General features: G+C 33.9%; 1 protein-coding gene across 1 annotated transcript in view; it reads left to right on the top strand.

Moving 5' to 3' along the window:
* The window catches only part of Cry1 (cryptochrome circadian regulator 1), a 62,418-nt gene extending 46,617 nt beyond the window's left edge, over positions 1 to 15,801 (top strand). Inside the window, exons 4-12 of the mRNA XM_015482802.2 lie at positions 2,574 to 2,758; positions 3,217 to 3,305; positions 4,240 to 4,380; positions 4,460 to 4,771; positions 6,324 to 6,475; positions 6,620 to 6,822; positions 6,923 to 7,018; positions 14,016 to 14,119; positions 15,172 to 15,801. Of these exons, the coding sequence (XP_015338288.1) occupies positions 2,574 to 2,758; positions 3,217 to 3,305; positions 4,240 to 4,380; positions 4,460 to 4,771; positions 6,324 to 6,475; positions 6,620 to 6,822; positions 6,923 to 7,018; positions 14,016 to 14,119 (1,282 nt within the window). The 3' untranslated portion in view covers positions 15,172 to 15,801. The remainder of the gene's footprint in view (positions 1 to 2,573; positions 2,759 to 3,216; positions 3,306 to 4,239; positions 4,381 to 4,459; positions 4,772 to 6,323; positions 6,476 to 6,619; positions 6,823 to 6,922; positions 7,019 to 14,015; positions 14,120 to 15,171) is intronic.
* Positions 15,802 to 17,957: the final 2,156 nt, after the last annotated feature.

Here is a 17,957-nt window from a genome sequence, read left to right on the forward strand (position 1 = left end):
CCATATTTCTCAAAAGTATGCTTCTTGAAACACTAGTCCCTGGTAATGCTTTGTCTGACAAATATTATGTCAAATTGAAAGCTAGGAAGTAGTAGATACAGTGAGTTTGGGAGATTTGTGGGATTTGTTAACTTACTAAAGTAAAACTTTGCCATATGATTGTTCTTACAAATACCAAAATATCAATTATATACCTTTTTAGTTATTTTTCTTAAGTTATTTACAGATTTTATTGTTAATAAAATAATTCTGTAATAAACATGACTAATTTTATTCCATGTCTCTGTGTATATTAAATCATGATTTGATACAGACAAGGATCTTACTTGATTTTTTTTGGGGGGGAGGATAACTGGGGGTTGAACTCAGGGGATTCAATCATTGAGCCACATCTCCAGCCCTGTTTTGTATTTTATTTAGAGATAGGGTCTCGCTGAGTTGTTTAGCACCTTGCTTTTTGCTGAAGCTGGCTTTGAACTCAGCATCCTCCTGCCTCAGCCGCCGAGCTGCTGGGATTAATCTGGAAGTCTTATGTCCTTTTAGTAAACTTGCTTTCTAGCTCCCTAGGAGCTGATCAGAAGGAGGCAGCAAACAGGGTAAGAGAAGGTGCTTACAACTGGTAGATTCAGTGTTCTTCATAACAGTGGTGCTTATTGGTTGAATATGAATATTTACCATATGCAGTCTATCATGTTTATATGTAACATAGAGAAAATAGTTTTATAAGGTTTTCATTTTATAATCTACAGTACCTTCAATAATACCATTGTGGTATCATTACAGTCAATAAAATTTATATGACCCTATGTGTAAATTTAGAATATTATGCCAAAAGAAAATTTACTTAAAGCAGAGAGTATAGCTTTTTGATGATTATTTTCTGTACACATAGTTGATAATAATTTATATATGATATATAATAAAAATACATTGTTTTAGATTTGCCATTTATCAGTTATGTGATCTTGACTAATTTACTGAACCCTCCTGATAAGCTTCAATTTCTGCACTCAAAATGCAGAGTTGGAGTTCCCTGTGATTCTTTATTAAGCAAATTGTCATAATGAAAAACAGTAGTTACTCCCAAATAGTATCTAATCTATCTGATCTGAAGTTCCATGGCAAAGCTAGTTATTCTTTTAATTATGACTTGTTTGAGGCAATTAGTGATCAGAAGTAAATATATAAGGTACTCAAATAACTTGGAATTTGGGGGCTTATATGTCCTAAGTATGGTAGTCCTCTCCTTATATCCAAGGGAGATGTTCTAAGACCCTCAATAAATGCCTGAAACCAGGGATAGCACCAAACCTCAGATATACTGTATTTTCCCTCCATATACATACTTATGATAAAGTTTAATTTATAAATTAGGCATAATAAGAGCTTTATAATAATAATAATGAAATAGAATAATTATAACAATATATTGTAATAAATTTATGTGAACGTGGTCTCTCTCACTTTCTGTAAAGAGTGAAGTCAAATATCAATATTTTTGGACCACAGTTTACCAAGAGTAACTGAAATCATGGAAAACAAAATCACAAGTAAGGGATAGTAGTCTATGTGACGTAGATGCAAATGCTGATATCTTTAATGAAGACATGAACACAAACTGGGCATGGTGGTATACTCTCTTAATCCCAGCAATCAGGGAGGCTAAGGCAGGAGGATCACAAGTTCAAGGCCAACCTCAGCAACTTAGCAAGACAGGGTCTCAAAATAAAATAAAAATGGGTAGAGGTGTAGCTCAGGTGTAGAGCCTCCCTGGGTTCAATCCCCAGTCTTGAAAAAAAAATAGTAGAAAATAACAAATAATTGTCATTATCATAATATAGAATCTTAATGAAACTTGCTGGGAAAAATGAGGAGATGTAGATCAAAGGATACAAAGCAGCAAATATATAGGATGAGCAAGTTCCAAGATCTAAAGTATAACATAGGACCACAGTTGGTGAAATAATATAGCATTAGGGATTTTTGTTAAGTAAGTAGATTTTAGCTGCTCTCATCACAAAATAATTAAGATTTTTTTGTGAGCTTGTAGTTGTTAGTCTGCTTCAGTATAGTAACTCTTGTATAATCTGTATGTATCCTATATGTCATGTTGTAAACCTCTTATAATACACAACAAAATTTATTTTTTGCTGATTACTCGTAATATCATTATCAGTCTTGTTTAATTTTCATTAATTATCCAGAGATTCCTTAAGTTGGGTTATAATACATTTTTTTACATATTCATGTGAATTACTTTCTTGTTTTTGCCTTTAAGCTAATTTAACCATTTAATTGGGTTTTTTTCCCACTTTCTTAATATTATTTGTCTTAATGGTCTTGGCATTTACATATTATATATTTTTGATACCTAGCAGATATATAAAAAATAGAGAATACTTTTTATATGAATTAACCATTTGAATATGTTCCTGGTTATATATGAGAAGCTAAAATTCTAAAAGTTTTAAATGATAAATTTTATTTTCTGGTTTTAAGACTTTTCAGAAATTGTCAACAAAAATATATTGTTATTTTTTACTAACTGCATTTTACTAACTCTCATATAATAGGATTATAGAACTCAATGGTGGACAACCGCCTCTAACTTATAAAAGATTTCAGACTCTCATCAGCAAAATGGAACCACTGGAAATACCAGTAGAGACAATTACTTCAGAAGTGATAGAAAAGTGCACAACTCCTCTGTCCGATGACCATGATGAGAAATACGGTGTTCCTTCACTGGAAGAGCTAGGTAGATATAAACTGTAATAATTGTGGAGATTAAGACTCAGTAAATCTTAAATGATTCAGAAAATTCTACTTCATTTTATTTTGCCATATAAAGTATTTTGCATTAGTAGGGAAAGAGATAAAGAGAAAAAGAAAGAATGGAGCAGGAAGGGGGCGGAAGGAAGGGAAAAACTGATCATAAACTAAGTGATATCATAAACTGAGTGATAAATCTGTACATTCTTTAGGTATTCTGTAAATATGTGAGATGATGTTACCTGTGAAGATGCATCCTAAAGCATAGAAAACTCATCATAGCCTTTGTAGGTGAGGGAGGACTGTCTAGGTACTAAGTTCATTTTTATCAGTTCTTACACATTTTCTGCAGAGGAATTTGTTCTCCTAGTTATTATGGTTAAGTAAAAAATATTTTAGTTTCAGAAGAATAATACATTTATCTTCCTTTCTTTTCTTTCTTAGGTTTTGATACAGATGGCTTATCCTCTGCAGTGTGGCCAGGTGGAGAAACTGAAGCACTTACACGTTTGGAAAGGCATTTAGAAAGAAAAGTATGATAATGTAGATCATATAATCATGCTCATCATGTAATCATGCTCATGTTTCCAAACTGACATATTTTAAGTTATTTCACTCTCTTAAAAAAAAAAAAAAAAGACTGTTGAAAAGAAGGATTGATGGAAGTAGTTAAAATAGCACAAAGCTAATTGTTTAAGAGTTAACAACTGAGTATTTAAATTCCCTTCCCCCTCCTCTCCTGATTATTTTCCTTTGGCTACTACCATACTACCTGTTCATTCTTTGTACCTAAGTTTATATCAGTTTTGACCATAACTTTGAAACTAGAATAGAATTCTATAGTAGTGCCCCTATTCACAAGGGATACATTCCAAGACCCTAATGGATGCCTATAACCACGAATGTCACCAAACCTTATATAGATTGTTTTTCCCTATGTATGTATACCTGTGATAAAATTTAATTTTTAAATCAAGCACAGTAAGAGATTACCAATAATAACTAATGATAGAATAATTATAACAAACTACTATAATAAAGTTTATTTAAAACTTATGAGTTATTTATTTAAAACTTATGAGTTATTTATTTCTGGAATTTTTCACTTAATAATTTTTGACCATGGTTAGCCATGAATAACTGAAACCTGGAGATGTGAAACTGTGGACAAGGGGAAACTTCCATATATCACCTTTCCCTCAGTGTCAAAAATACAGATTGAAGGTATTTTCTACCTTTGCTGGGAATTTGAAAGTTTTTCATGTATGCTGCATCAAAATGGCTGAAATGAAAGAATGCTCACTTTTTTAAACCTTTTTTTTTTAAATTAAAACATGCATTTGTGACTGACATAATAAGTTATTTCCCAAGAATTGTGTAATTTTTTAAATTCAAAAATCTCGATTTTGTACACTTAAAATGGAGAAGACAGTTTTGATCAATGTAATTCTTTCTGTATGTTTTCAGGCTTGGGTGGCAAACTTTGAAAGACCTCGAATGAATGCAAATTCCTTACTTGCTAGCCCTACTGGACTCAGTCCTTATCTCCGATTTGGCTGTTTGTCATGTCGACTCTTTTACTTCAAACTAACTGACCTCTACAAAAAGGTATTATCTAAAATCAGAGCTTATTTTTCAAAATACCTTTTAAAAAATTTGTTGATAATTCCTTGCTTTTTAATCACAGGTAAAGAAGAACAGTTCTCCTCCCCTTTCTCTTTATGGGCAACTGCTATGGCGTGAGTTTTTCTATACAGCAGCAACAAATAATCCACGCTTTGATAAAATGGAAGGAAACCCCATCTGTGTTCAGATTCCTTGGGATAAGAATCCTGAGGCTTTAGCCAAATGGGCAGAAGGCCGGACAGGCTTTCCGTGGATTGACGCTATCATGACACAGCTTCGTCAGGAGGGTTGGATTCACCATTTGGCCAGACATGCGGTTGCTTGCTTCCTCACACGAGGTGACCTATGGATAAGCTGGGAAGAAGGAATGAAGGTGGGTGTTCTAGCTAATGTAGTGTGGTCATATTTTGAAGGAATCCATATCTTATTTTAAAAATCCTAGAAGTTGTCTAATATAGACCCATCTACAGTCTAGCTTTTGTGTGGATAATGCATAGAATCTCCACAAAACAGGCACACATTCTGAGAGCAGAATGGTAAAATCAGACAGGAAGAATGGTGAAAACTGGTTAAATGGATTAAATTTAAAATTGTTTTAGTGTTAAACCAGCCTAGCTGTTAAGAGAACTATTAAAATTTAACATTCTGGATTTATTGGACAGATATATTTATAGGTGATCATTTCTGTTCCAAAGTTGATTTACCCAAGAGTTCTTAGAAGAAACTAATTCATATTATGAATTTTAAAAATATTAATTATTTCACCTCAATTTAACATCATAGCTTTTGGGTAATAGTTCTATTATGTAAAGTGAAGAATACTACATTTTGTGCTTACATATAACAGGATTTACATATATGTTTTACCTTTCATAAATTTTCCCTATCCAAGGACCATTTCTGATTCTGTTTTTTCCCCCCCATCTCCTCTATTTTCTAGTACAAAGTTGTACAAGAAGAAGATATATAAATATAGCACCTACTTAATAAATTTATATTAAAATCATTTATTTTAATTCTATTTTATTTTGAATTAAGGAATTCGAAATTTAATCTATATAATGCTAGCATATTTCTTTCTTTTTTATGTTTGTTTTTTCCCCATAGCTTTATTGAGGTAAAATTGAAGTATAATACATGTGTTTTTTTGTTTTGTTTTGTTTTGTTTTATTTTGGGGTACCAGGGATTCAACTTAGGGAACTCAACCACTGAGCTACATCCCCAGCCCTATTTTGTGTTTTATTTAGAGACAGGGTCTCACTGAGTTGCTTAGCACCTTGCTGTTGCCGAGACAGGTTTTGAACTTGCGATCTTCCTGTCTCAGCCTCCAAAGCCGCTGGGATTACAGGCATTCACCACCACGCCCAGCTAAAATGTGCATATTTGAAGTATGGAGTTTGATCAGTTTTTACGTGTATGTAACCAATACAATCAACATAAAAAATATTTCCATTACTTTTTTAAAAATTTGAAATCATGCAGTGCTAGTACATTTCTAAGGTGCGCTTATATTTGGGTGTGCTCCCCTTATCTACATCAAAGTACAAAGTATCTAAGTTTGAGTTAGTAATTTATTTGGTATCATTTTGTTTTCTTGAATATGATCTGCTTTTTCTCCACTTCTTAATATCCTATTATCCTTTAAAATCAGTGGCTCAAGTAATTTTTTGCTCCCTACAATAAGACTGTGAAGGTTGAAGAATAAATTCTGTTTAAGCAATCTACTAAACATATGTTACCAACACATTTCTTTTCCTGAAACGGTTTACAGAGCATACACAAGGAAGCTAACTTTGGAATATTTAATCTTACAATTTTGTGCTAGATTTTCTTTGCCTTGACTTTTGATCTACAGTGACCTCAAAAAAAACTTGCTTTGAGAATCATGTGTGTGCATGCTAATTGGTTACTGTTACTTCTGAAGGTATTTGAAGAATTACTGCTTGATGCAGACTGGAGCATAAATGCTGGAAGCTGGATGTGGCTGTCTTGTAGTTCCTTTTTCCAACAGTTTTTTCACTGCTATTGCCCTGTTGGTTTTGGTAGAAGAACAGATCCCAATGGAGACTACATCAGGTAAATAAAGGGTTATTACTATTCAATGTGGAATAGCTAATGATGGGCAGCAGAGATAAAGAGTAAACAGATCACGTAAATGATATTGATAGCTAGTAATCTGTGATAGTTTGCTGATAATATATTTTTTCCTTCTCCCAAAAGGCGTTATTTACCTGTCCTAAGAGGCTTCCCTGCAAAATATATCTATGATCCCTGGAATGCACCAGAAGGTATTCAGAAGGTAGCCAAATGTTTGATTGGAGTTAATTATCCCAAACCAATGGTGAACCATGCCGAGGCAAGCCGTTTGAATATTGAAAGGATGAAACAGATCTATCAGCAGCTCTCACGATATAGAGGACTAGGTGTGTCACTGTCTTTGATTTGTTCTTTAACATATATTTATATACTTATCCATGAATTTTATCTTGATCATAATTTAATAGGAAATTTATTCCCCTTTAGGGCTTCTTGCTTCTGTACCTTCTAATCCTAATGGGAATGGAGGTCTCATGGGGTATGCACCTGGAGAAAATATCCCAGGTTGTAGCAGCAGTGGAAGTAAGTAAAAACTACAGAAATGTCTGTATTTACTAACATAAAGAAATTAATAATTAGTTATATTGTTCATTGAATCCTGCTATAATGGTTTTATCCTTAAAAATCTGTCCCTAAAATTAGTGTAATAGGTTCTCTGTACACGTGCATACACATTTATACATACATCATCCCCTCAAACTAGTGGTGACATTTTAAAGATGGGAAATACGATTACATGTAGCAGATATGGACTATATCATGTTGAAGGTCTTCTTTTAAACCAGATGAGATCTTTTTTTTCATTTATTTATTTATTTTGTGGTGCTCAGGGTTTGAACTCATAGCCATCCATGCTAGGCACGAGTGTGGGAGCCCTGAGCTGTACTTCCAGCCAGGAGATTGATTTTTAAGGGTAAAATGAAACTCACATCTCATATTTTCCAAATGTTTATTATTTTTTATTCTCTTTAGCTGAATATCAGCTATAAGATAATTAAGAAGGTCAGCAGCCCTCTAAGCAGAGCCAAAAGATTGACCGACCATATACATACATAGGGCCTCTAGCCCTTTGATACATGAGGTTTTTCTTACAAAGCCTCATCTATGATAATCTTCTATATGAATTGTGTGTAGTTATCACATACATTCTAAATATATATGATATTAATAATGTAAAGAAGTCAGTGTATATCGGAAATTTGAATCATGATATCAGTTTTCTAAAGCTCTAACCTAAAGCCATGAGGCTAAGTTTCATTAAAATCAAGAGAATATTTTAGAAATGCTTATTTTTAAAAAAATCACATGTTCTAAATTGATATTAAGAATAAATCTTTTTAAAAAATGAACCTTTCTGAATTCAGAAATATCCTGCATCTTTATAAAAGCATATATTTTATTAGTTTTGGGAGAAAGGAATAAGAGCACTCACCTTTTCACTGCCCACCTTGTGCCCAGCAGTAGATTTTTGCCAACATATCATAATAACCTTCCAAGGGATTGGTGTTGAGGTCCTCACTTTTTGGTTGGGAAAATTATCCTAGGGAGGTAGGGTAGCTTAACCAAGATCCCATGGTTAATAAGAAGTTGAGCTAAGATTCGGATCCACGTCTGAGTACCCCAAAGCTCCTATCTTTCCTACATCTGTGGGTCACCTCTAAAAGTATTATTTACCTACCAAATAGTTGCCAGTGATACAGTGTATTTCAGAAATATTCTTTCTCAGGGTCTCTGCAGTTTGAAGAAACCTCAACAATATATCGTTTCAAAAGTTCTTCCATATCTCTAGTTCTGTTTACAACCTGCCTTGTCAGCCTACACTTGAATGGGAGGGACAAAATTTCTATGAAGCATTATGACAGGCAGGTGGCAGAGGGACGGGAACCAGTAGGTTCTTGGTACCTGGATAATGGACAGTGATTGGATATACTGCTTCTTAGAAGTTTACTGAAATCTATATCTTTTATTTTGAGTTGTCATCTAATGTTAATCATGGTAGCAAGTTAAATTGGGATCATTTTGTTTCACAAATTTATAAGGTAGTTTGTGATGTTATAAAAAAATTAATAAATCTTGAGATTATTCTTGTCTTGTAAATACTTAACCGGTAACACATGTTGGAGCTGAGTTCTATTGGCCTTTCCAAAGACCCAAAAGCTATAAAAACTGGGTAACTGGAGCTTACAGTTTGAATGGGCACATGGAGGGAAAACAAAAACAAATGAAAGAAAGTGATAAATTGTAAGATGCTGCCTCCACTTGGCAATAAGAGAAAAGGGAGCGAGATCAACAGGGGCTGAAAGGACTGGAGAAACTGTCCTGTAGCATGGTAGGTATGGGTAGCATTTAAGTAGGAGGGTGAAGGAGAACATTCAGACCTAGGAATAGCAGTGACTGTGGAAAGATCCTGGGGATTTGGACAATAGTATTAATTAACCTTTTCTCCTCTGAAGTTTCTCCTCCATTTGAAAGGATTTACGTGCTTCTGAAGCGTATGCCCTACACTTACCTGTGTGTAAGTTTCTACCTTACAGTGCCTTACAACGCACATCAAAGGGCAAGATTGTTTATGATTTAGTTTAGGTTTTTAAATAACTGAAAAATTCTTAGTCTCTGTAATACTGTTTCATTTTTCTTCTCTCATTTTTATACGTTTTGAACTCAGGAAAGGAACAAACTATACATAGATTTCTTAAAGTATTTGTGTTTTTATAATAAAATAGATCACAATCTGTTTCTTATAGCAAGGTGTTTTAGTTTTTATTTTTAAATTTTTTACTATAAACTGTGTTCATCAGCATTATTAGAGAAATACAAACATTAAATATTGTGAGGTGGTTTGTTCGAGTTTTTTTTTTTTAAGTTGTAGTTGGACACAATATTTCTATCTCATTTATTTTATTTTTATGTAGTGCTGAGGATTGAACCCAGGGCCCCGCATCGCTCTGCTGCTGAGCCACAACCCCAGCCCCTTGTTTCGGGTTTTTTTAAATTTGTTGCTCCTGTTGTTGTTGTTTTGGTACTAGGGATTGAACCCAAGGGCACTTAACCACTGAGCCACATCCCCAGCACTTTTTTTGTATTTTATTTAGAGACAGGGTCTCACTGAGTTGCTTAGCACCTTGCTAAATTGCTGAAGCTGGCTTTGAACTCACAATCTTCCTGACTCAGCCTCCTGAGCCACTGGGATTATAGGCATGTGCCACCCTGCCCAGCTGTGAGGTGGTTCTTTACACCCACTTAGTGACCACCTGTCACTGATTGCCTAGAATTGGTAAATTTTCTGGGACACAGAACTTTCAGTGCTATAATCTAGAAAATGCCAGGCAAACTGGGGCAAGTTGGTCACTGTATACTCCTAGAATGGCTAAATTAAAAAGAACACCAAATGTTATGAAGCAGAAATGGCAAATAGTTAGAGACAAACTAGAATAGTGGTTGCCTTGGGCTTCAGGGTAGTATTGGTGAATGAAAGGAAATGGCCAGTAGGGATCTCTTGGGGGAGATGGAAAAGAAAAGAAAGAAAAGAAAAACCCTGGAACCCTTCCTGAGAAATGGGATATAAAACGGTACTAGCACTTTAGGAAAACAGTTTGGTAGTTTCTTAAAAAGCTAAATATAAATCTTTTGTACAAACCAGAAAATTTGTTCGTAAGTATCAAAAGAAATGACTTTTTTTTTGGGGGGGGGCGGTTACCCAGGATTGAACTCAGGGGCACCCAACCACGGAGTCACATCCCTAGCCTATCTTGTATTTTACTTAGAGACAGAGTCTCACTGAGTTGCATAGTGCCTCACCTTTGCTAAGACTGGCTTTGAACTCACAATCCTTCTGTCACCATCCTGAGCCACTGGGATTACAGGCGTGCACCACCATCCCAGCTACAAAGACTTATAAATGATTGCTTATATCAACTTTACTTACACTTGTCTGAGGTAATATAGCCACACAATGGAATATTATTCATGATGAGAAATAAAATGCCAACATGTATGAAACCCAAAAACATTTTATTAAAGAAACCAGACGTGAAAGACCATATACTGCATGATTCCATTTATATGAACTATTCAGAAATAGCAAATCATCAGAGACAAACTAGATTAGATGTTGCCTTGGGCTTCAATATAGGATTGGGGAATAAATGCCAGTAGGGATCTCTTGGGGGAGATGGAACATATTCTAAAACTGATTGTAGTGATGGTTGCACAACTTTGGTGAAAGTTAACTTTAAAAAATAACTGAATTGTACACTTAAGACAGGTAAATTTTATGGTTATGTGAATTATACCTCAAAGCTGTTTTTTTAAATGATTATTTGCAATAGAGAATTAAAAAAAAAAAACACCAGCAAAGATGAACAGCTATCACCCACAATTCCAGCTACTAGAGACAATCACTATTAAAATTTTATTGCATTTTTCCTTTAAATATCTTTTTATGAAGTTTTCCCCTCATACCAATTTTTAAGTCAGAACTTTTAAAGTTAAAATTCCTTTTGCTGTTATTGGTAACCTAAAATAAGGGGGAAATGATCAGGTAAACTTCTTTCCCTCATAGAACTTTAAAAGAAACAATGAATATTATTTTATTATAAATAAATAAATGTTACTTTTAGTCTAGAAAAAAAGAGTTCCTATCTTGTATACTCTTAGCTCAAGACATTAATATGGAGATTCGTGATTTTTGTGACTAAGCTAGTAGCAAGTTAATTGACCAGCAAAGCTCTGTTCTTTACTTATTGTCTCTTGCATTGTAGAAAATATAATTTACCACATTTTATGAAGAAGTGACAGTTAACAGTGGTGTTCTTGAACTTGGGGGAATTTGGAGGCCTGACATACCTGCTGATCATGTAGCACTCTAAAGAAATAAAATGGTCTTTTAAGGAAATTCCCAATGTATTTTTTGAACTTACTAATTTCTCTCTTCTTCCCCAAAGGTAATAGCTTTCCTGATTTCTAATACTATTATTTTGGTCTGTGTTTTTTTAAACTTTAAAAAAAGTTGAATCGTCTAGTTTGTGTTCTTTCTTTTGTTGAGCTGCTCTCTCAATATTTTGTTGTTCTCATTTATCTCACTACTGGGCAAAGGAATGGAATTAACTTGAGAAAATGAAACCAAGGTGACTAGTTATGACTTGTCCTGAGAGCCACCTCTAAGAGTCTTCCAGAACTGACCTTTCTTTCCTCAGTCACCATTGTCCTGTATCAAACTCTGTCCCTGCACCTAATAATACTTATTTGTACTTAGTGATTTTATTATCTATCTAATCCTCCTAGACTGTGAATCTTTAAGATAGACTCTATGTCTTAGTGATATTTATATCTCTAGCACCTGGTCTAGTCCAAAGAATTAACAGGCTCTCAGTAATATGTGTAAGATATAAATACATAAAATGTATATGTCATAAGTAAATACAGTAATCAGAAATGTTTTTGTTGACTTTTTTATTCTGTTATGAAATTTACCATTTTATCCACTTTTAAGTGTACAGTTCAGTGGCAGTTAAGCGTATTCATATAGTTGGTGTGAAATCTTAAATAATGTAATACAAATGGCCAACAAATATATGAAAAAATGTTCAACAGGTTTAGTGATTAGGGAAATGCAAAGCAAAACTACACTGAGATTTCAACTCACTCCAGTTAGAATGGCAACCATCAAGAATAACAAACAATAATAAATGCTGGAAAGGATGTATAGAAAAAGAAACATTTTTACACTGTTGGTTGGATTGTAAATTAGCGCAGCCACTATGGAAATCAGTATGGAGATTCCTCAAAAGACTAGGAATGGAAATGCCATGTGACCCAGCCATGCCATACCCTGGTATTTATCCTAAATATACGCATACCCATTTTATAGCAGCACAATTCAAAAGAACCAAGCTATGGAACCAGCTTAGGTAACCATCAACAGATGAATAGGTAAAGAAAATGTGTTACATATACACAATGGAATTTTATTTGGCTATAAAGAAAAATGGAATTATGTCATTTGCAGGAAAGTGGATAGAACTTGAGAACATTATGTTAAGTGAAATAAGCTAATCTCAGATGGTCAGGGGTCATATACTTTCTCCTGTGTGTGGAAGCTAGAGAGGAAAAAGGAAAAGAAAGGTGTGGGACCGGGCGGGGAAACCTCAAAATCAGTTGAATATTGGAGAAGGGTCAGAAGGAGGGGGAAGGGAAAGGAGAAATACTGGAGAATGGTATTGACCAAATTATGTTGTCATACTGTGTGCATGTACAAATTATGTAGCAACACATCCTACTATTATGTACAGCTATAATGTACCAATTAAAACTAAGGAAAAGAAGTAATTTTAAATAATATTACACAGTACTACATTGTGGTAGATATCACTATTAGGGGAAACCCCACAGATGGTAAGACCTGGAGTAGCACATTGACTAGTGAATTTACCATCACCCAGCGTCTGACCTTCAGTCCAAATATTGAATGTTTTCAGTACAATTACAGATGACCATTCTATGAATGCCAGACTACAAATTTTAAAATAATGTGAATTTAAATGTTTATTAATATATGGTAGAGATATCTCTTCCAGGGATATGAGGTCTCATTCATGACCCAAGGCAAGGTTTTTTGTTTGTTTATAGTGCTGGGGATTGAAGCCAGGGCCTTGTGCATGTTAGGCAAGCGCTCTAGCAACTGAGCTATATCCCCAACCCCATTTTCCTAGTTTTGAGTACCTGAAAAGCTGAATTCTTTATCCAAAAATATTTGAGATAATAAAGTAAAAATAAGTAGTCTTGTTCAGGTCATAAGATGACATATTCAGGTGCCAAAATGCTCACATTTTCCTTACTGGACACACCAACAAAAATATTTCTCCAAAATGTTCTTTTCTATGCTAGGCAACCCATGCTGCTAACACTTTTTGGAAGTCTTGATAGAATTGCTCATACCTAGTCTGTATCTGCCCCTCTTTGTATGATTTGAATTGTTTAGCTCCCTTGTGGCAGGCCCTTATTCGCTTATCTCCAATTAAATATGCTTTGGAGGGGCTCTGAAGGAAGAATGTGGAAGAAAGTGTCAGGAAAAAGGAAGGATGTCTATCTTACATTGCCCCTGTGTTTTACCTTCATAGTCAAGTTTTTAATTGTCATCTGGTTAAAAAAAAAATGTTTCTTAGAAAATGATCATTAGTGATTTTGCCTTTCAACTCTCAACATTCTATAAGCCTAAATATCCCTGATTTAGGCATGTGACCTTTGATTTATAGGGAGGATTGTGAAAACTTTATAAATGAACTTAGATACAAAAAGTAAAATTTGGATCTGTAGTCTTTCTACCTACATCTTGGATTTTATTTTAAGTCATTTCACTGTGTTAAATAAACAGGTTGCTCTCAAGGGAGTAGTATTTTACATAATGCTCATGGAGACAGTCAGCAAACTCACCTGTTAAAGCAAGGTAAGAAAGAAGCATTCAAGCACACTATGCTTTTCATCTTTCCTAACTTAAATGTACATTTTTTAAAATGTGTAGGAAGAATCTCCATGGGCACTGGTCTCAGCAGTGGGAAACGTCCTAGTCAGGAAGAGGACACACAGAGTATTGGTCCTAAAGTCCAGAGACAGAGCACTAATTAGGTAAATACTTTATAGCTTTATTTCTTGCTTTAGAATTATATAATTAATTCAGAATACACTCTACTGTCATGTATATCTAAAATGAATAAAAAGAAAATATAATTAACATAAAAAAACAAGATAATTTCCAAATGGAACCCATTTCTGTTTTTAAACCAGAAAATCTTGAGGCATAAATTCTTAAACGATCATTATAAAATCAGTTAATTATTGGACAGGAGAGAAGCATCTATTCAGGACAAAGTACTGCACTCATGGTCATCTGAATCAATGATCTTTCAAATTGAAAGCTCATGATTTTGTGGTCAAGTTTTATCTTGGAAAAAGATGACTTTTTCATTTCTTTCCTATGATAAATGACTATGAGTCTAAAACAATTAAGTGGCCTCTTTATTTTAATGACATAATAATACCTTTATTATATTATTAATGTAATACCTTTATTATTAATATAATACCTTTATGCAGAGTCCTGATGTTTTTCATATTTGTTTTAATTAGTAAATGTGAGATGTAAAAAACACCCCCAAGTTTTGCCTTTTGAATATTGATGAATAATTCTTTATCTGTTATAAAATATTCTTTATCTGCTCATAAAAATCTAAATTCTTTTTTTTTTAATATTTTTTTTTTAGATGTTGATGGACCTTTATGCTAGGCAAGTGCTCTACCACTGAGCCACAACCCCAGCCTATAAAATCTAAATTCTTTCCCATTAGTTTAATTTTTTTTTTAAATGCTAGCCTTTTTAGAAGAATTGAAAAAAAAAAAAAAAAAGAATCAAATGCCATGCCTGCATTCAGTTTAATTGGATTTGGGATACTGTTTTGTGATTTAAATTAATATGGAAGTTATTTATATAGTACATTTGTCAGTTTTTAAAGACTTTGTTTCTTCATTAGACTTTGTTTATTTTTTTTTATTAATTTTTATACAAATCTATTTAGACTATAAATTTCTTGATATAAGTAAACACCAATCGAATTCTTATCAAATTCTTTAGTTCTTTGCAATCAAGCTTTACTCAGTTTTTTTTCCCCCTTAAATCACAGATAACATTCAGGAAGAATATGGTTGCAGCTGAAATTGCTGGGAAATTCAGTACTTTTCAATTAAATTATTTAAAAAGTTCTTCATTGATGGAAAGCAGTTACATTTTGAATGCATTATTTCTAATGATATTTCTGTGGTTTTTAACTTTTTAATGAATTTCACATAGGGCAAGTGGTAATTTGTATATAAAGAACTTGGTAAAAGAATTTGCTTAATGTAAATATAAATAGTCACAATTAGTATAGACCCATCAATATATTTTTGATAATCTTTCATGTATGGTAAAAGTTTAAGTTGCAAATTGATATTCTGATATACAACTCAAAGTTTTGAGAATCAATGTGAGAAAACAGGTTTTTAGACTTTCTTAAAATGCTTTGTTAAAATTTTAGGGCAAAATTTTTTTGACATTATTGTTTGACTTTGCACTCTTTCATAATAATGTTTTAGAAAATATGCATAATCAAAATTAATATGTGTAGTCTCTGTTAACACAGAAAATATATGTCTTAAAGCTTCATGTATGCCTGTTTTGACCCAAATTTGTAGAAGAATCATGTGTTGTCTCCCTGTCTTTGTTCATTTACAGCTAAAGTGACTTTGTTATTAAAGTATATGCAAATATGGAATCTTGTGTACTTGGTGGGTTTATTTCTTTCCTCAATCCCTTTTTTTGTTTGTTTATGGTAAGGGAGAGAGCATTGGCCTGTGAGATATGATTGCAAATTACAGACACAGATGATATTCAACCATATGTCACCATTTTGAATGATGGAGCTGATACCAGATTTTCAGTAAAACAATAGTTTTTCAAAATTATATGCAAGAAAGATTTAGAAACAAAGGGATCATTTCACATACTGGAGTTTATAAGTCAGGCTATATAGGACAACAGTGTGGGTTCTGGAGTCTAATGCCTGGCCATGCCCTTATTAACTTTGAGATCCTGGGCAAGACCTTAACCTTCTATGCCTTTCTTTTTCTCATCTATAAAATAGGGATGAGAGTAGTATCAGCTTCATTCTCCAGTTCCATGTGAAATGCTCATATCAGCGCTTAGTGTGTGGTAAGGTACTCGATGTATGTTAACTGCAGGGCTGCCATATTGTGTAGCTCCCTGGACCTTACAGTACACAGTCTACATGGCCATGTGCCACAGCTCTGGTTAGCTGCCATTGTTACTACCATTGCTATTATCCCTTTACTGTTCTCTAGTAGGCTGGTTCTTACTGTTCTCAATTATAACGAGTGACTTTATTTTTGCTCAATTATAATGAGTGACTTTATTTTTGCATCTTCAGTAGTGACAAATACTTACTACAATTAATTGTATTTAAAGGTTAGTAAAGATAAATTTTAGTCAAAATGCAGAAACAATAATAAATCAATGCATATATGATATGCATTTTTAAAAATATACTGGATAATGAACTGACAGTGATCAATAAATTCCATTACTGAAAAAAAAAAGAAAAAAGCCTGTGCATTATCTTTCTTTTTTCACCCTGTTAAAAACAGAGTCATATTTTAATTGTTTTCACAATAACTATACTTCACATCCCACTCTATGGACCTAATTGTACTGTGCAAAACTGAGAAACTCAGACCTGGGTGGGATTTCTCATCACCATCTGGGAGAAAGATCCAGTTTTACTGGGAGTAAATAAACATTTTAATAATCGAACACTATTTTGACTTATAATAGGTGATTTTGTTTTGCTTTTTTAAGAGATTTTTTTTTTTTTAAGCATTTTCAGTTTGGTCTAAATCATGGTTAAAAGGAATCTCTGAAAGGGAAAGAGTGTCGTCAATCCATGTGATCCAGTTAAGCAGATGCATTTAAATACAGTACTTTCCACCTAACTATAGGGCTAGTGATCTAGAAATCCTACCAGGTTAAGACCTTTTATTTATTTGCAAATACTTGTTGAGTTCTTATTACCAAGAACTGTGCAACAACTTCAAAAAATTGAGTTGAGGGAGCCAGGTTTTTTAACAAACCTATGCAGAGTCCTGATGTTTTTCATATTTGCTTTAATTAGTAAATGTGAGATGTAAAAAAATCATCACCCCAACCCCCGAGCCTTTTCCACTGAGCTACATTCCCAGGCTTCATTTTTTTTCATGCATCCCAGACATGCTAGAAACATCAGAATCTTCCCATAATTAAAACATGTTTGTCATTTCTGAAGGTAATATGCATGATAATTTCTTTTCCTCATTTCTCCACCTAAGGGTTTGGTCCACCCCACTCCTGATTTTATGGTCCAGGAAATGTGCTGTTTTAAACATTTGGGGTAGAAAACTTTAGGTAGCATTTAATGTAGTTGGTGTAGCTAGCTGAATTGGTCATTTTGAAGTGTTATTTGTTGTTGTTATTGTTTTTTATTTGGTACACGGGATTGAATCCAGGGGCACTTAACCACTTAGCCACATCCCCAGCCCTTTTTTGTATTTCATTTAGAGACAGGGTCTCACTGAGTTGCTTAGAACTTCCATAAGTGGCTGAGGCAGGCTTTGAACTTGTGAGTTTCCTGCCTCAGCCTCCAAAGCTGCTGGGATTACAGACCTGGGTCATTTTCAAGTTTTGATTGCAGTGTACACAATTACCATTCCTCACACCATCAGAGGGAGTTCTAGTGTAAGCTTCCAGCCCCCTGGTGCACATTTTTCTCCTCCAGAGATCACAGCATGTAGATGTAAATCCTGAGCTAATGTTTCTTAACTTCCTTCTCTTTTCTGTATCCTACTATTCTTCCCTCTTCTTAAGTGCAAATAACATTTG

This window comes from Marmota marmota, unplaced genomic scaffold (assembly GCF_001458135.2).
Source record: "Marmota marmota marmota unplaced genomic scaffold, marMar, whole genome shotgun sequence".
Classification (NCBI taxonomy): Eukaryota; Metazoa; Chordata; class Mammalia; order Rodentia; family Sciuridae; genus Marmota; species Marmota marmota.